Source organism: Nicotiana tabacum, chromosome 13 (genome assembly GCF_000715075.1).
Source record: "Nicotiana tabacum cultivar K326 chromosome 13, ASM71507v2, whole genome shotgun sequence".
In the NCBI taxonomy this organism is placed as follows: Eukaryota; Viridiplantae; Streptophyta; class Magnoliopsida; order Solanales; family Solanaceae; genus Nicotiana; species Nicotiana tabacum.
The window spans coordinates 1388353-1408477 of NC_134092.1; the positions used below are offsets into that span (position 1 = coordinate 1388353).

At 35.0% G+C, this 20125-nt stretch overlaps 2 protein-coding genes across 2 annotated transcripts; one reads left to right on the forward strand and one right to left on the reverse strand.

Annotated features, from left to right (window-relative positions):
* Positions 1-11012: 11012 nt before the first annotated feature.
* Positions 11013-14580, forward strand: LOC107806519 (GDSL esterase/lipase At4g01130-like). The gene is made up of 5 exons (XM_016630682.2): positions 11013-11315; positions 12413-12622; positions 12708-12865; positions 13623-13893; positions 14226-14580. The coding sequence occupies exons 1-5, from the start codon at positions 11072-11074 to the stop codon at positions 14492-14494; spliced, it is 1152 nt and encodes a 383-aa protein (XP_016486168.1). The 5' UTR covers positions 11013-11071; the 3' UTR covers positions 14495-14580.
* Positions 14581-15602: 1022 nt separating this feature from the next.
* On the reverse strand, positions 15603-18501 carry LOC107806523 (eukaryotic translation initiation factor 1A). Its single transcript, XM_016630687.2, has 2 exons — positions 18144-18501; positions 15603-15976 (listed from the first exon to the last, which is right to left on the reverse strand). The coding sequence occupies exons 1-2, from the start codon at positions 18396-18398 to the stop codon at positions 15794-15796; spliced, it is 438 nt and encodes a 145-aa protein (XP_016486173.1). The 5' UTR covers positions 18399-18501; the 3' UTR covers positions 15603-15793.
* Between the last annotated feature and the right edge of the window lie 1624 nt (positions 18502-20125).

A 20125-nucleotide genomic window follows, 5' to 3' on the forward strand; every position in this document is an offset into this window, starting at 1 on the left:
CTCATTCACCCTCTTTAAGCTACACAAGCTTAAAATCCTAACAATCCCCCACATGAATGGGGAATGGCTAAAAAATAAAGGAATGCACGGACGCGTGTATGTTTTACATGCAAGAATTAATTGCATCTGGATAAGTAGGTTTTCCTTTGAACTTTTCGCAGTGAACTTATATCGGATATACTCGGTCAATCGGTAGATTTGATATCTTTGAACCGTCGAGCTTTGTTGTATACCTAGACAACATAAGTCACACAATCAATCCTTAACCATCTATGGTTCTCATGGTTGTGTTCATTTTAGCCATGAACACCGCCCGGTTTCATGAGTGCTTGGAGAATGGGCCTTTACTTTTATTCCCCTTGAAGCGGCTTACACTTCACGCTCACATAGGTAATTTATAAACGTGTAATCCTATAGACACACTATCTGATCATATCCTGCCAGACTTAGTAAATCATTAAAAAACCTTTAAGCTTTGTTGACTCATCAAAAAGCCTTAATGTTTTACCTCGATTTCTGAACACTGTCTTCATCACGAGAATGGGTTGAGTTATTTGACAATGTTGAACCATCATTCATAACTTTGTTTGATCTCTTTGAACCTAGCTCGTGGGATCTCCAGTCTGCTAGGTAGAGTTACCGCCATGATGACTTATCCTAGACCTTAATCCCATTCCCTTTGATGATCTTTCAACTGCCTCTCTAGATAGGCCTTTTGTAAGTGGATCCGACACGTTATCTCTTGACTTTACGTAGTCAATTGTGATAACACCACTAGAGAGTAGTTGTCTAACGGTATTGTGTCTCCGTCGTATATGACGAGATTTTCCGTTATACATAACGCTTCCTGCCCTGCCTATTGCCGCTTGACTATCACAATGTATACAAATAGGTGCCAAGGGTTTGGGCCAAAATGGAATATCTTCCAAGAAATTCCGGAGCCATTCAGCTTCTTCACCGACCTTATCTAAGGCTATGAATTCATATTCCATTGTAGAACGGGCGATGCATGTTTGTTTGGATGATTTTCAAGACACTGCTCCACCCCCAATTGTTAAAACATATCCACTCGTGGATTTAACTTCAAATGATCCAGTGATTCAATTTGCATCGCTATATCCCTCGATCACGGAGGGATATTTGTTATAATGCAAAGCATAATTTTGGGTATGTTTGAGATACCCCAAAACTCGTTTCATTACCATCCAATGTATATGATTGGAATTACTTATAAACCGACTCAGTTTACTAATAGCACATGCTATATCTGGTCGCGTACAATTCATGATATACATCAAACTTCCCAATACTCTTGCATAATTAAGTTGTGAGTCACTTTCACCTTCATTCTTTTGAAGTGCATAACTCATGTCAATTAGAGTCTTGGCAATTTTAAAATCCAAATACTTGACGTACCTTTTCAATGTAGTGAGACTGTGATAATGCTAGACCTTGTGGAGTCTTGTGAATTATGATTCCTAAGATCACATCAGCAACTCCTAAGTCTTTCATATTGAATTTGCTAGCCAACATGCGCTTAGTAGCATTTATATCTGCCATGTTTTTGCTCATTATCAACATGTCATCAACATATAAACAAACAATGCCTTCATAACCTGGAGTATTTTTAATGTAAACACATTTGTCGCACTCGTTGATTTTAAACCCACTTGCCAACATTGTTTGGTCAAATTTGGCATGCCATTGTTTGGGTGCTTGTTTAAGTCCATAAAGCGACTTAACAAGTTTGCACACTTTTTTTTCTTTATCAGTTACCACAAAACCCTCAGGTTGTTCCATGTAAATCTCTTTCTCTAATTCTCCATTTAAGAAAGCTGTTTTAACATCCATTTAATGGATTTCAAAACCATACACGGCCGCTAGTGCCACTAACACCCTAATAGATGTTATCCTCGTTACTGGCGAGTAAGTGTCAAAGTAATCAAGGCCTTCCTTTTGTCTATAACCTTTGACAACAAGTCTTGCCTTATATTTGTCAATAGTGCCATCAGCTTTCACTTTCCGTTTAAAGATCCATTTCGAACCTAAAGGCTTATTTCACGGAGGAAGATCTACCAATTCCCATGTATGGTTATCCAAAATTGATTGAATCTCACTATTGACTGCCTCTTTCCAAAACGCTGAATCAGAAGATGACATAGCTGCTTTAAAAGTTTAAGGCTCATTTTCAAGCAAGAATGTCACAAAATATGGTCCAAAGGAAGTAGATGTTCTTTGACGTTTGCTACGCCTTGGATCTTCTATACTTGGAGTATTTTCCTTTGGTTCTTCCCGAGGTCGTTTAGGTCTTTCACTTAACGACTCACATTCAGTTTTATACAGATAGATGCTTTCAAAGAATTCAGCATTATCTGACTCCATTACCGTATTAATGTGAATTTCGGGATTATCGGATTTATGAACCAAAAACCGACATGCTTTACTGTTTGTAGCATATCCAATGAAAACACAATCAATAGTTTTTGGTCCGATTTTAACCCTTTTAGGTAAAGGAACTTGTACCTTTGCTAGACACCCCCATACTTTGAAATATTTCAAGTTGGATTTTCTTCCTTTCCATTTTTCATATGGAATAGATTGCGTTTTGCTGTGGGGTACTCTGTTGAGTATTCGGTTAGCTGTAAGGATAGCTTCGCCCCACAAACTTTGCGGTAATCCGGAACTTATTAATAAAGAATTTATTATTTCCTTTAATGTCCGATTTTTCCTTTCCGCAATTCCATTGGATTGAGGTGTGTAAGGTGCAGTAGTTTGATGGATAATTCCATATTCCGAACATATTTCTGCAAACAGAAATTCATATTCTCCACCCCTATCACTTCTAATCATTTTGATCTTTTTATTCAATTGATTCTCCACTTCATTCTTGTATTGCTTAAATGCTTCAATTGCTTCATCCTTACTATTAAGCAAATAAACATAACAATATCGAGTGCAATCGTCAATAAAAGTAATAAAATACTTTTTCCCACCTCGTGATGGTGTCGACTTCATATCACAAATGTCAGTATGAATTAAGTCTAAACGATTTGAATTCCTTTCAATAAACTTATAAGGATGTTTTACAAATTTAGACTCAACACATATTTGACATTTTGATTTATTACACTCGAATTTAGGCAATACTTCTAAATTAATTAACTTCCGTAAGGTTTTGTAATTGACATATCCTAAACGAATATGCCATAAATCATTTGACTCCAATAAATAAGAAGAAGCTAAAATTTTATTCATACTGTCAATAACCATTACATTTAGTTTGAAGAGGCCCTCTGTGAGGTAACCCTTTCCAACATAAATTTCATTCTTGCTTACAACAACTTTATCAGAAATAAATACACATTTGAATCCATTCTTAACAAGCAAAGAAGTAGAAACTAAATTCTTCCTAATAGTAGGAACATGAAGAACATTGTTGAGCGTTAACACCTTGTCGGAAGTCATCTTCAGGAATATCTTCCCATAACCTTCAATCTTGGCTGTGGCAGTATTTCCCATGGAAAGCTCTTCTTCGGGGCCAGCAGTAGAGTAAGTCGCAAATGCTTTCTTGACAGCACAAACATGTCGAGTGGCTCCAGAGTCAATCCACCACTCCTTCGGATTTCCAACTAGGTTGCATTCTGAAAGCATTGCACACAGATCATCAATGTCATCATTCTTCTCCACTATGTTGGCTTGTCCCTTCTTCTTATACTTTTTCGGGAGACGACAATCAGGGGCTTTGTGACCGGTTTTTCCACAATTGTAGCAGCTGCCCTTGAAGTTCTTTTTGTTATGCTCCTTAGTCTGTCCAGAAGACCTCTTTCTCTTCTTACTTTTTGGAGCAGTCTCCTCAAAGATATTAGCTTCCATGATCATTGAATTTCCACGAGACTTCTTCTCGGCCGTTTTGTTGTCTTCCTCAATCTTGAGACGAATCACAAGATCTTCCAACTTTATTTCTTTGCGCTTGTGCTTAAGATAGTTCTTGAAATCTCTCCACGAAGGAGGCAATTTTTCAATCATTGCAGCCACTTGAAATGCTTCATTCACGACCATACCTTCAGCAATAACGTCATGAAAAATAAGTTGAAGCTCCTGAACTTGGGTTCCAACAGTTTTGTTGTCTATCATTTTATAGTCTAGAAACTTGGCAACCACAAACTTCTTCAAGCATGCATCTTCAGTCTTGTACTTCTTGTCAAGTGCGTCCCATAATTCTTTCAAAGTATTCATCGCATTATACACATTGTACAAGTCATCCTCTAAAGCGCTTAAGATATAGCCTTTGCAAAGAAAATCTGCCTGCTTTCACGCCTCAACAATCATGAATTTCTCGTTGTCCGGCATGTCCGCAGCAGGCACTGGAGGATCTTCACTAGTAAATTTCCGCATACCAAGTGTGGTAAGCCAGAAGAACACCCTTTGATGCCATCCTTTGAAGTTGGCTCCGGAAAAATTCCCCGATTTCTCTGCCGGTGGAACAACAGTCCGACTTGACGAGGCTATCGTCATTGCCGCAATAGTCGCAGAAGAATTTTCGTTATTAATTGCCATTTCTCACTGTAAACAATAGAAGAATTCAATTAATGGCAAAACCAGAACAGTAAACAATACTGTTATTAACAAAAAAAATATGTATAATAAATAAAACCGAAGTTTTTTTATATACCGTTTCACAGAAAACGATGAAGTTTTTATGTTCTTCAAATCGTTTTATGAATTTCAATACTCTGATGAAGTTTTTTATATCTTCAAATCAGAATAGTAAAATTCAAAAGGAGTAGAAAACCACACAGGTTTTAATCTCCACAAACAAAATACAAAATATAATAAAATAATTTTCTTAAGAATATTATAATTCTGTATTGTTGTAATAAATAATTAAACTTTCTGAAAAAACAAAACAGAAAGTTAGTAATACTTGTTTAACGAAATAGATTCTGAAAAACAAAAAACAGTATAGGAATAAATCGAGCCCACTGAATACACAGTGTGTCCTTAAGAAAATTATTCCCCTAAAGTACCCGAGGTGCTTGAATATATCCTCCCAGGATAGAACGATTTAAATCACTGGAGTGTTCGTACCAAACGCCGGTGAACAGTGAGCCACTCGAAGGCTTTTTTTTTTTTATGCAGAAGAAGAAGAAGAAGAAGCTCAGAAAATTTCGTAAGGAAAGACTCTGGGATTCAAACTCTATTTATAGAGTTGCTGGTATTATTTCTGAAAAGGTTTGCAACCTTTCAGAAACGGGTCATGGGTTATTCCGGATTGAATTTTTCGTTAATTATTTAATTAATTAATTAAATAATTGAAAGAAATTTTGTCCAAAAAGATTAATCAATCAATCTTTGACCAAAGCCGAATCCGAAGCCGAGCGAGCGACGACGACGACGGCGCGAGACTTGCCTTCTTCTTAACTCTTTAAGAGCTAGAAGAAGAGCAATTATATATATACCCATCAAAAGTCTTTTCTTCCTCCAATATGGGACAATGTCCCTTTGCCAAGGAGGGAAACTCAAATATTTTATTTTTTCCTTCATTTCTCATTCACCCTCTTTAAGCTACACAAACTTAAAATCTCAACATAACCTGCCTACATCACACTCCCTTGGGATGCGGCCTTCCCCGGACCCTGTGTGAATGCTGGATGTTTCTACATTGAGCTGAGTAGGGGAGCCTTGGAGCAACAGTAAAGTTGTCTCCGTGCATGTGACCTATAGTTCACGGGGTCGAGCCGTGGAAGCAGCCATTAATATTTGCAAGAAGTTCTTGTCTATATATATATATATATATATATATATATATATATATATATATATATATCACACTCCTTAGGGTTCGGCCCTTCCCTAGATCCTGCGTGAACACGAGATACCTTGTTCGTTGGTCTGCCCTGCCTTCTAATGAGATTGTTGAATAAGCAAGTTATTACATGAATCGCACACTATCAATGCGAAGTAATCGGTTGTAATAGGTTATTACTATATTTTCATGTTATAATATTAAACTTGTTACTATGAATAGTACATGTTATGGTAGGTCATATCAACATAATGGTATAAAAAGCGTACAATCAGTGTACAAAACAACTTAAACTCTTTGTCAATATCTCGATTATACCTTCAATGTGTAGCTAGCTGCAAAAGCCAAAGACACCACTAAGGAATTTCTCCCCTTTCTTTCCCCTTAATCTTATTACCAGGTTTAGCTTTATGTCATTGTGCTAATTTCATGAGTTATTTATACTGCTATAACTCAAGTTTACCATAATGATGTTTTCTCCAATTTTCAGGGTTAAAATTAGATAAACATTGACAGACACGGCTCGTCATTGATCCATACAATTATGTAAGCTGGGATTGGGATGGAATACATGCCACAGAAGCAGCAAACAACTAAACTCACTACATATACCATTCTCAAATGGTTCTTATTTTGTCCTCCATTTTCACTGCGAAAATTCTGTGATATTCAGCCTATTGGTTGATACACCATTTTCTTGTAAGTTGGAGGAAATAAACTGCCACAACAACTGCTCAATATCAATCTAGTTATATTGGAAATTAAACCAAGATTAATTATTATTCCTAAGTTGTCTAGGATTTGGTATTTACTAGGTTACTTAATTCATGTCTATTTAGGTTTTATTTACTAAATTCATATTGGAATAGGTTTTGTTACTCTAGTCAAATTTGGTTTGTAGTATTATAAATAGGGGTGTTACTACATATTTTCTATTGTAGAGAGGTAACTATGATGTAGAGAGATTCAAGAGTTTATGAGTTGTTAAAAAGCCTCTTACCACGTTCTCTCCCTAGTTTAATAAATTTCTTCTATATAACCTTTGTTGAATTTGTTGGTTGTGTCTAAATTATTCTTGGGGTATTTCAATCCTTCAGATTGGTATCAGAGCCTTGTATGAGATTCTGTCAGAGCCTGTGTGAGATCTAACAAAAATATATGGATACTCTATTACCTAATTGTCCCGCTTTTGTGTTTGATGGCAAAAGTAATTTTGAAACTTGGTATCAACAGATGAAGATTTTTTTATAAGGATATTGGATTATGGTCCATCATTGATGAAGGATTTGAGGAACCAAAGGCACAACGTTGACGGGTGATGCAGCTACGCAATTGGAGAAGAAAAGACATTTAGATTATAAGGCACGCTACTATCTCGCCATTAAGGTCGAATTGTATGTATCTAAAAAAATATTTGCATGCAAAGTCACCAAAGGAGGCTTGGACAATCTTGGTGAAGTCATATCGAAAAGTTACTGACATAAAGAAGGAGAATTTGCAAGAGTTTAGGAGTTAATTTAAGTTGGCTCGTATGAAACCAACAGAGTCTATCAAAGAATTCTTTACAAGAATTGAAGAAATAGTCAATTGTCTAAGGACCAATGGAGAAGTATTGTGCAGTCTCTCAGTTTAAAGTTTAACAACAAGAAAGTTACTCTTGATGCTATCAAAGATCTTAGCACTCTCAGACTTGATGATTTACAAGGGGAATTGGTGACATATGAGAGATCACTGAATCAACAGAAAGATGAGACACTAGATAATGCATCGCTAGAAAAGGATGATCAACCAAAAGAAAAGGAAGGCGCACCAATAATGGTGAAAATAAATCAAGAAGGCCAAAATTCAGAAATAGAGGAGAAAAATAAGAGAAGGTACATGTAATTTTTGTTGTGATATAGATTCCATTGAAAGCGAAGAGAAGTCAAATAATGTTCAAATTGATCTGCCAAGAATTTTTGTGATTGTTGCAAGAGATGCCCATCCAAAAGAGATTGGTATTTTACAAGAAGAGTTATTTTATGGTATTGAAGATAAACCTAGTTACGAAAAAAGCATGATGATTCATCAAGAGAAAATTTATGATAATCTACCCAAGATTGAAGCAGAAATAATTTGGGATTCAGAACTACAACACATGATTATAGATATTCAAGATGTAATCAATTTCGTGCCATTATTCGAAATTGCATGTCTCAAGGAGCATGACGAACTGTTCGTTAACGATATTATTCTACAACCTATAAAATTGCCAATTGGAATTGATTGGGTGTACAAGACTACCCACAAAGCAGTTGGAGAAGTAGATGGTTTCAAAGTAAAGAAAAAATATGTTGATGATATTTTGAAGGAATTTACCATGGTTAAAGCCAAATCATATATGGCAAATATTGAAGAGAAATTTAAGTTAACTAAAGATGATACTCACGACTTTGTTGATGCAACATATTTTAGGGAATTGGTGGAGAGTAAGGTATTTGACTTCTACAAGACTTGATGTTACTCATGACATGCTCAAGTCTGAATATCTTGGTTTAAGGGAGACTGTTGAAAATTAAACCAAAATTAATTATTATTCCTAAGTTGTCTAGGATTTGGTATTTACTAAGTTACTTAATTCATGTTTAGTTAGGTTTTATTTACCAAATTCATATTGGAATACGTTTTGTTAGTCTAGTCAAATTTGGTTTGTAGTATTATAAATAGGGGTGCTACTACATATTTTCTATTGTAGGGAGGTAACTATAATGTAGAGAGATTCAAGAATTTATGAGTTGTGAAAAAGCCCCCTACCACGTTCTCCGTCTACTTTTTCAGTTGCCTCGTAGAGAGGTAGCTATGATGTAGAGAGATTGAAGAGTTAATGAGTTGTGAAAAAGACTCATATTACGTTCTCTCCTTAGTTTAATAAATTTCTTCTATATAGTCTTTGTTGAATTTGTTGGTTATGCCTAAATTATTCTTGGGTATTTCAATCCTTCAAGTTAGGGTCGATATTTGAATTGTCATTATATCACATCTGTTTACTTTTTCTTTCGTTTTACTTTGGCTCTCTGCCTACTAATCAATTGTGTTGAAAGGGATGCCCGCATTCAACATTATAGCCCTGATGAAATTCGAGATGTGAGTCTCAATTCATAAATTCCATTGAAAACCAATCAAAAATTGTACACATATTGGGATAACATGTGTGTTTCCACATCCCAACCCCAAATACATCGTTATTTTGGTTGGTGAAAGCCAAAATGAAATCAAACACTTTCAAGTTAACCCCCTCCAAAATCCGATCAAAGTATTAATTACTTCCACCGTTTCAATTTATAAAAAAAATTCAGCCGGTTCACTAAGCTCCCGCTATGCGCAGGGTTCGGGGAATGGCCAGACCATAAAGGTCTATTGTACGCAACCTTATCCTGCATTTCTGCAATAGGTTGTTTCTAGGTCTCGAACTCGTTACCCTTTCAATTTATTTGTCTTACTTTCATTTTTAGTTCATTTAAAAAAAGATGTCACTTTTATATTAGTATGTTTTTAATTCCAATATTCTCACTTTTATCCTTAATAACATTCTCTTATAAGAATGACATGACATGTTCACGAGTACCGACCACAAAAGTCAAATAATATTTTTGGTATTATACACTCTTTTAGTTTAAGACAATAAGATTACAACAAAAAAAATCCACTTTGAAATCCCGTATCAGTTAAACTAAGACACATAACATGATACAGAAGTAGTAGTTTGTAGTCTTTCCACTTTTTTGTTAGAGTGTTATTCCAAAGACCAATGCTAGCCATTGTCATCAGTTGATCGACATTGGAGTATATTGTTTGCTGCTAGCTGTATAATAGCTAGCTATGTTATTAGAAAAAAACACTGTTTATTTCTACCCCTCTTTTAGACTAAATCCAAAGAATACAATCAACCTCGTACATAAGTTCATTGCATTTTCCGAAGGATACAGTTGTTCCTTTCTTGTTTTTAACCATGTAAGTGAACTACAGGCAAGAACCAAAGAACAAAAGAGCAAGCACCTGGGGCAGAGGCGGATCCAGGATTTGATGACTATGGATGCCACTATCTAAACCTATCATTAGTGAAGAAGATTGAATTATAGTGTATACTGAGTCATTTCGATTCATTCGAATTAATTCGGCTTGGTTCAGTTCGATTCATTCTAAATTAATTTAGTTCGATTTACAAGATTTTTATGCATGAATAAATACATTATCACCAAACAAAATAAGTTTTGTCCAATTCGATCTAATTCTCTCGATTCAAATTCTATTTGTTAATGTAACATAAAAACATAAAATAAAAACAAATTCTTTTAATTTACGCACAACAGGATTAATATTATGTCTATCGATGTCATCATTCTACAAACACATGAATCCAAGGAAAAGATAATATTATATGGATAAAAAAAGAAAAAAATGATTAAAATCACAAATATTTGAAAATGTAGAAAGAAAGAAAAAAGGAATCAAACATATAATTTAATAAATAATAAAAATGGGGAGAAAATGTAGAAATAAAGAAAAAAGGAATCAAATATATAATTTAATAAATAATAAAAATGGGGATGTACAAAAAGAAAGGAAATACAAAGATGGAAAAATAAAGGAATCTAAGAAAAGGTACAAAAAGCAAAGACTAGAAAAGGGATCAAGGGTAAGTAAATTGACTTATGAATTGAACAGAGTCTTGATATTGCATCTTGCGTGGGGAAATTGGTAGTTTAACTATAGCACCTAGAGTTACTTTGTGATTGATTGAGGGTGCCACTCTTTACTTATATAGATTTTCTTGTGTAAAATATCAATATATACATAAAAAAAATTTCATCAACTGGGTGGCGTGGCACCCCAAACTCACTACATAGATCCGCCCCTGCTTGGGGGTGCGGGGAATAAAAGGTGGTAGGATAGCCTGGTGTACAAGGCATCATGTGTTACCCATCCACTTCTTGAACCCGTGACTTATAGGTCACATGAAAACAACTTTACCGTTGCACTGCTTTAAGGTTCCCTTCCGAAAAAGAATAAAGATTGATGAAATAATTATTAGTACGAGAATAGGATAGGATTTGAAAGTATTAGTAACAGTATTTGTTTGTATATGCAATAATTCATTGCGTCAGCGGTTGATAATGTCCACATGCATGGCTTCACTTTCTATAAAGATGAAAAACAATTCTTTAACAGAATCCATTACTATAAGCTATACTATACTTGTGTTTTGAGAGAAAAACAACAGAAAAAATGAAGCTATTTAGAATGAGTTTGTGGTCTTCATTAATGGTGGTTTGTTTTCTATTAATAGCAACTTCTAATTTGGTGGAAAGCAAATGTGCATTTGAGGCTATTTTTAATTTTGGGGATTCAAATACTGATACTGGTGGATTTTATGCTGCTTTCCCATCTCAGGGTTCTCCTTATGGAATGACTTATTTCAAAAAACCAGTCGGACGTCCAACTGATGGCAGAGTCATAGTTGATTTTCTTGGTATTTTATCTTTCACTTTCTCAGACGAATCTTTCTTTTACACTGTCACAGTTTATAGTAGCGAAACTCTTAATAGATTTAAATTATATACATGATGTCAACGTAAAAAAACTTTTATACTATTGATATGTATTTTAACTTGTTGTAGCAGGTAAGTTGCTTTGATTTTTTGGTTACTAATTTCACTTTTTATAGATAGTCATTTATGGTTATCATTTAAGTGATCTGATAACGCAAAAAATTGTTGTGCACCGGCCGTTTATAAAGGTGAAACTCTTAGCTTACAAGTTTCAGATAATCTTGAGAAGGCATAGAAGCATCTCCATTTCTGTTAGTTGAATATAATGTCTTTTTTCTTACTAGACAAAAATGGCCTTAGCATCTCCATTTCTGTTAGTTGGTTCATCTATGTCCTTACTTGGAAGTTCTTGTTTAATTTTGTCCATATATAGGTTTATTTTCAATTCCTCGTCCTAGATATTGCACGCGTGACCTTTCATATGGCTTAATTTGATTTACTCCCTCCCTCTCAAATTATCTGGTGTGGTTTCTAAAAATATATAGTTGTCTCAAAAATTTTGTCATGTTAGAAGTTCAAGATAAAAAAAATATTTTTTTTCTCATTTAACCTTAATAGTAATTGTTCTTGAAGATGGAGATGGCAAATAAATAGAATAAATATTCAAATGAAGATAGATTATATCTTAAGACATAAATAAGTGTAAAATAGTCAAAAACTCCTAATTAATATTTCTTAAGGGTCATGTAAAAGAGAAATATGTCAAATAATTTGAGACGGAGGGAGTACATTATTATATCAGGATAATCATATAATTAGTATATAATTTATGTATTACCGACTAGAAAAAATAAACAATGATTTTGGTTGGCTATTTGTGTAAAGATCACTTCTTATGGATTAATTGAGCTCCCTCATTTCAAGAAGTATCTCCTTAATAATCTCTTGATTTAGTACTAAAAGTGTCCCCCTTGCAGCTATTGTGGGAAATATTTAGTACAAAAATTGTCCCCCTTGCAGCTATTGTGGGAAATATTACATACGTATAAGATTGCTGAAAGTTTTATGTAATGTGCAGCTCAAGCATTAGGTTATCCATTTTTGAGTCCATATTTGCAATCAATTGACTCAGATTACAAACATGGTGCCAACTTTGCAACATCAGCATCCACAGTACTCTTGCCACAAACTTCATTGTTTGTATCTGGAGTTAGCCCCTTTTCTCTTGAAATTCAGCTCAGACAAATGAAGGAATTTAAGGTTAAAGTCGATGAACTTCAGAGTAAAGGTAATATGAATATTATTCCAAATTAGAAATATTCATATATTTTTTTTTAGCTTATCATAATCTTTATATATATCTTTGTTTCCAGGGAACACTAATCTGCCTTCCCCAGACATATTTGGGAAGTCACTTTATACATTTTACATAGGTCAGAATGATTTCACTGGCAATTTGGCAAGAATAGGAATAAGTGGAGTGAAGCAATACTTACCTAAAGTAGTTTCCCAAATTACTAGCACCATCGAGGTAATTTAAACAGAATTTGGTCTTCTGGGTCCTAACTTTTGAAGCATAATTAGCTGTCTTTTACATTTCAATTTGTTTTGGCAATATTTCCTTATTAGTTCGTTTAAAAAAGAATGGCACATTTATATGTTTGTAAGTAGTTAACTTTGAACTTTTACATTTTACCCTTAGGGTGTGTTTGGTATGAAGGAAAATGTTTTCTAGGAAAATAAGTAGTTTTCTTATTTATTTTTTGGTGTTTGGTTAAGTAGCAAAAAATATTTTTTGAAAAATATATAATTTGCGCATACTATATGGGAGAAATGGATAAGAGCATTGGAGAGAGGTAGTTTGAGGTCTAGGGCCGAAGTGGCGGTGGCGATGTTAGAGGTGGGTTGGGTGCGCCAGGGGGTGGGGGTGGGGTAGGGGGTTGGAAGGGGGGGAGAAGGGAAATCAATGAGTTCATAAGGAAACTGTTTTCCAAAATATTTAAGCCAATCAAACATGAAAAAATTAAAAATCCGTCCTACCAAAAACTTACCCTTAGTGAGCAGCTTTTATAGCCACAGAAATATTATATCATGTTCAAAAGCCACAAGCATCAGAAGCCTTAAAGCTACACAAATATAAATAACATGTTTAAGACCACAAGTTTTTTACGTTTTCATTTCTTTCTTAAATTTCGTGGAGAATCAAACTATACCAAACAAATTGGACAGAAGTATAACTTAATAGTGTGATACCTGATCATGCTGATATGTAATGGATTTTTCACCAGGAAATCTATGGATTAGGAGGAAGAACATTTTTGGTACTTAACCTTGCACCAATTGGATGTTACCCAATGTTTCTAGTGGAGCTACCTCATGAGAATTCAGACATTGATCAATTTGGATGCTTGATATCATACAACAATGCAGTGGTGGATTATAACAATATGCTTAAAGAAGCATTGACACAAATCAGAAAACAACTTTCAGATGCAAATGTAGTTTATGTGGACACTAATGCTGTGCTCTTGGAGCTTTTCCAACACCCCACTTCTCAGGGTACGTTTTAATCGGTTATAGTAGGTTATTTCTATATTTTTTTAGTTACCACATTAAACTTACTATGGAAAGTTATATGTTACTGTAGATCAAATCAACGTGATAGTATAAAAATCTATATGCTAACAGTATATAAAACTTGAACTCTTTGCATGTAGCTCTGACTAGACTTCAATGTCTAGCTAGCCGAAAAACAAAAGACTCCACTTAGGAATTTTCCCTTTTTTCCCTCTTTTCTTATTTGAGGTTTAGTTTTTAGTCTTTAAGCTAATCTCATGAGTTATTTATATTGTCATAGCTCAAGTTTACCATAATGATGTTTGTCTTTATAGGGTTAAAATATGGAACCAAAGCATGTTGTGGGCAAGGAGGTGGTGCCTACAACTTCAACCAGCAACTATTCTGTGGAAATACCAAACAGATAAATGGACAAATATTGACAGCCACAGCTTGTGAGGATCCATACAATTATGTAAGCTGGGATGGGATACATGCCACAGAAGCAGCAAACAAATTCACTACATATGCCATTCTCAATGGTTCTTATTTTGATCCTCCATTTTCACTGCAAAAATTCTGTGATATTCAACCTATCGGTTGATACATGATTTTCTTGTAAGTGTAGGGAAAATAAACCACGAGTTATTACTAGGAGAAATGAATAAAAGATAGTGATGCTTTGACATATTTATTTTATGCATTTAATTGGTTCCATCAGTAGTGACTTTTAATTCAGTTCGATTTATTCAGCTTTCAATCAATATATAGGTAATTCGACCACTAAACCATGAAGACTTTGATTCAGCCTCCCCATCGGAAACATCATCTTTACCTCACACAAGGTAGGGGTAAGGTCTGCATACACCCTACCCTACCCTACCCTCCCCAGACCCCACCGAAAAAAATCTATTTCAGCAGAAGAAGGTTGAACACAACTAATGCAGGCAAACTGATGTTGGACTGCAGAAGGTGAACAAATTTGAGGCCTTGGTGTTTCACTTCCGTACCACTTTTTCTACCATTAAAAAATTACAGATGGCACAAACTTTAATCAATGATCAGAGTGCATTTTTAAGCAACACGAGACGATAGTCATATAAACCCCCTAATAGCCGAGAATAACACAGCTTGGGAGTTCTTGAATTTGTCCAAGTAGGAACCCCTGGCCTTTGTCAAGAAAACAGAATAGACCTTGTGGAGTGAATTATATGCCACTCCCAAACTACAAGGACTCCAAAGTACAAACTACAATCCCACTATCCCAAAAATGGGTCCAATTCAAACTGCCATTTGTTCAAACGGGATGCGCCCCTCAGACTAAACACTTTTAACATACACAGACAAAAAAGAAGAGAGAAAATCAAGTCACACCATTTAAGTTCGCTGCTAAACCAAATTCATCATCCCATTCAACAAACATAAAAGACGAACATATAGCATACAACACCCGACAAAACTATCCCAAGACGGGTAGTAGATGTTACTGAATCCAAATCCTTCATTTTTACTACGCTGAAAAGGTAAAAACTCAAAACCCAGTCACCTCTCACCTGTGAAGTAAATCAGTTCACTGACCATGGTCCAGCCGCAAACCTAGAGGCCCTACAAAACCTAGAGGCCAGGGGGTCCTACAATCGAAGTCCATTCATCCCCATCCCTCGAAGCCAAGCTTAAGAAGTGTAATCAACAAGATTACGTGCATAACTGAGTAGACACCAGCTAGAATATTGCATTCATTTCATGGAAGCATAAATCTAATACAAAACTCACAATGCACAAAGTTTGATACATAACTTCAAACGATACACAAGATACACTCTCAATGTTTATGGAAAAAGCTCCACAAAAACATTAGAAAGGCCTATAACGGACCTCAGTAACAGCAGCTTTGCGTTCAGATTTAGATTTTGTCAATGTCTTCATCCTCAAACTCAATGTAGTCATCACCACCGCCCTCTTCTTCTTCATCCAGCCCACCAGTAATGCCCTCATTAAGTCTTGTGTTCTCTGGCAACTCTCCATATGCCTTCAATAACCTGGCCTCGTCAGGCATGTACTTCAAGATCACATCAGCTTTGTCATCCTGGCAAAATAAAAATGACAAAAGTTAAAAGAGAGCAATATCCACATTGGATAAGAAACAAAGATAGCATATCAAAGCAAACCAATAATATGATCAATTCCACAAGTAGAACGCTACAAATAAAAACTTTTCAGAGGAAGGAGATGCACATGCACAGGCTCAGACACACACCGGTGCCACTTCTCTTGGAACTCAATAGCAACTACAAACACTATTTTACCCTTCAAAAAGGGCAGATGTATATCATAGGCAGCAGTGCGGGCACACAACTGTCAATTATACAGCGGCTTCTGCTGTGCCAATTACAGCAAGCAGTGTTGCACTAAGCAAGTCGTAGTCCCAGTTTCTTTTCTCCTTCCATCCCAAAGTTTTGAAGCCTTTCTGTGTTCTTGGTATTGCAGGGAAGTCATTTTAGTTCCTTTTTCACAGCTCCCTTTCAAGGTAAAGCATGATTTGAACAGCTTCTTTCTTTTCTACTGCTGCCATACCACAAAAATGTCCTTTTATATATACCCACACTCTTGTTTATTTTTTTCTAGAACCATCCTTTCTAGCTCCACACACACATTCTTTTGCCCTAGGGGACTTTTTTTTTCGTTAAAACAAATACAACATTTTTTCATTACTAATGGAATATCCTTCACTATTTTACTAAAAACCAACTAACCCTAAAGGAGTTTGAAGCAAAGGTATATCCTTTCCCTAATTCTGACATCCCTGCTACACACACAAACATACACACATTATTACACCTACTACTTCTTTGTAACAGTAGTATTTTCATACTATTACAAAGAAGTAGGTGCTCCAATAACTTCAAATCCTCTATCCGCCTATACCTTCAATCTAAAAACTATGCAATCAACAGTCTTATCCTAATACACCGGAAGCTATTTATGTACATAAATGTCAATAAATGCAATAGATTCATTCTTAAGAAACCTAAAAGTTGAACCCATCCAGGGCAAGGTGTGTTACTGCAATCTGAATATGCAAAGGAGCTCACATGTTGGTATGACTCAGACTAGGCTGCCTGCCTTAATACTAGAAGGTCTATCACTGGTTATGCTATCAAGTTTGGCAACTCATTGATCTTTTGGAAGTCGAAGAAGCAACAGACTGTGTCAAGGAGCTCAGCTGAAGCAGAGTACAGAAGCATGGCTGCAAGCATTGCAGAATTGACTTGGCTACTTGGTCTGTTTAAGGAGTTGGGTGTGGAAATAGTACAACCAGTCACAGTGCTTAGTGATGGTAAGTCAGCCATTCAACTAGCAGCTAATCCTGTGCTTCACGAAAGAACAAAGCACATAGAGATCGATTGCCATTTCATTCGAGACAAAATCAAGGAAGGGATGGTCAAGACAATACATGTCAGCACTAAGGAGCAGCAGGCAGATTTGTTGACTAAAGCATTAGGGACTGTTCAACACGATTATCTACTTGGCAAGCTTGGAGTGTTCAATGTTTTGCACCCTCCAGCTTGAGGGGGCATATTATGATATAAGCACGTGAGAGTCCCATGATTAGTTAGTTAGTTAAGAAGATAGTTAGTTGTTATAAGTAAGGGTGTTTTAGTCATTAGCTTCTTCTTCTTCTTCTCTAGTATATATCAGTTGTATGTGATAGTGGAGAGCAGACTTGCTCATTCTCAATAACATAATTCATTTCTAGAACTTTCCTCCATTAACAACCTCGAGCATCTCTCACAACTTGACAACTCTACCCTCCTCAAACCTCATTTGTGGGATTATACTGGGTTTGTTGTTGTCGTTGTATCTTGGCACGCCCATCTGCCTAAGTCTTGGTGCTGATGGGAGGTGAGCGCAAGCTACCAAGTTCCCGACCACCACCATCATCCAATAAAAGCATCTTGGCACGCCCACAGCCCATCTGCCTAAGTCTTGGTGCTGATGGGAGGTGGGAGCGAGCTATCCCGAACACCACCATCATCCCAAAAAAGCATCTTGGCCCGAACAAAAAATACACCAAACTTCTTTCCACAAAAGACAACCTTAAAAAATCCCAACGAATTTCACAAAACAAATACACAAAATAAACAACAACAAACCTAACGTAATCTTACAAGTGGGTCTGGAAATACACAAAATAAACAAATACTACCATAAAAGGGTATTGGAAAAAATAAGGTAAAAATTGGATCTTTTACCTGATAATCACGAAGACCAACAAGGATGATGTCACCAGTAGCGATCCAAACTTTTTTATGCATCTTACCACGTATATGACAAAGACGCTTTGTTCCATCAATACACATAGCTTCACAACGTCCATTACCAAGCATACGTAAAACCTGAGCATATTCCTGTCCATCTTCTTTGAAAACAAGCTCTCTTTTTTCATCGTCAGCTTCGTTCTTTCCTCTCTTCCTGTTCTTACCTCCCTTACCCTTGTTCTTCGGCATCTTTGTTTGATTTGGTTAATTCTCTTCTCTCTTTGTTTTGTGAAAATGCTAGCTTTGTGGTTGAAACCCTAAATTGAAAGAGGGTTATTTGATTTTGGTTGTTAGGTAGAAGTGTTAATAAATGAGCTAGCGTTGCAGCCACAAGAGTTGTGAGAATTGGACCAATTTACCTTTTTTTTTTTATTCGGTAAAGAGTCAAATATACCTCGCTACTTTTGAAAAAGGTTTAAAATAAACCATTCGTTATAATATTAATCTAAATATACCCCTGTCATTATACTTTAAGTTTAAACATACCCTTTATTTAAATAGAGGGATATGTGTCATCGTCTTTTTGGTCAATTCTAAATATCTCCTAATTAATTAAAAAGACACATACTTATATCTAAAATATTTGTAAAAATTACTTTTAAAAAACTAAAAAAACTAAAAAATATTTTTTTATAAAAATTGAAAAAAAGATTCAACAAAATGTTTTTGTTTTTTAAACTAATGCACTTGTAGTCCACTTCTTTAGAAAAGTCTTTTTTTTATTTTTTAAAACAAAATCTTTTTTTTCAGTTTTTACAAAAAAAATATTTTCAGTTTTTTCAGTTTTTTTAAAGCAATTATTTTTGTAAAAACTAAAAAAAAAGATTTTGTTTTAAAAATTGGAAAAAAAAAATCTACAGCAGTGGACTACATGTGCATTAGTATTTATTTTGTTGAATTTTTTTTTCAGTTTTTATAAAAAAAAATATTTTTTAGTTTTTTTAGTTTTTTTAAAGCAATTTCTTTTTATAAAAAACTGGAAAAAAAAAGATTTTGTTTTAAAAACTGAAAAAAAAGACTTTCCTAAAGCAGTGGACTACAAGTGCATTAGTTTTTAAAAAAACGAAAATATTTTATTGAATTTTTTCCCAGTTTTTATAAAAAAATATTTTTCATTTTTTTAGTTTTTTTAAAGCAATTTTTACAAATATTTCGGGTATGGGTATGTGTCTTTTTAATTAATTAGGAGATATTTAGAATTGACTAACATGACGATGACACGTGTCCCTCCGTTTAAACGAGGGGTATATTTGAACCTAAAGTATAGCGGTAGGGGTATATTTGGACTCATAGTATAACGAATGGTATATTTAAACCTTTTTCGAAAGTACATGGGTATATTTGGCCCTTTACCGTTTTGTATTTGACATGTCATTTTCTGTTGAAAAAAGAAATCAAATGAAAAATTATTTTCCTCATAGATGTGATAGAATTTTGTTATTTCCCGATAATTGTCTTTTTTGTCACCTTGTCAATATTTATCTGATAATGTTTATCAAGTAGTATTTAAATACTTTTGCAATTTTTTGCACATCATGTTATCAAATTGGCACTATGAATTTAATCTTAACCGATTTTTATAGGTTGCCACCATTTTGGATTTAATTTCTAAATTGTCAGGAGAGACAATCTTGAGTTGAGAGTTTATCGGAAACAGTCTCTTTACCATTATAAGGTAGGAGTAAGGTCTGCGTTTATAATATCCTCCCAAACCCCATAATGTAGGAATATACTGCGTACGTTGTTATTACTGTCGCAAGGACAGACTCAGAAGTTGAAGGTCGTGAGGCACATGAGTGGATTGTTCGACTAGTGCACCATATATTTTGATTTTAAGTGTTTCAAGTAAAATATATAATTAATTTCAACATATATATACATATATTTTCAAAAACCTTGTCGAAGTTAACAGGGTT

What these genes read in the sequence shown, in the direction of transcription:
- LOC107806523 (XM_016630687.2), bottom strand. Translation starts at nt 18,398, where the DNA reads ATGCCGAAGAACAAGGGTAAGGGAGGTAAGAACAGGAAGAGAGGAAAG. An exon ending in TTGGTCTTCGTGATTATCAG is followed by an intron (nt 15,977 to 18,143) that starts GTAAAAGATCCA and finishes TTATTTTGCCAG; the next exon opens with GATGACAAAGCTGATGTGAT.
- LOC107806519 (XM_016630682.2), top strand. Translation starts at nt 11,072, where the DNA reads ATGAAGCTATTTAGAATGAGTTTGTGGTCTTCATTAATGGTGGTTTGT. An exon ending in AAATTACTAGCACCATCGAG is followed by an intron (nt 12,866 to 13,622) that starts GTAATTTAAACA and finishes ATTTTTCACCAG; the next exon opens with GAAATCTATGGATTAGGAGG. An exon ending in CCAACACCCCACTTCTCAGG is followed by an intron (nt 13,894 to 14,225) that starts GTACGTTTTAAT and finishes TTGTCTTTATAG; the next exon opens with GGTTAAAATATGGAACCAAA.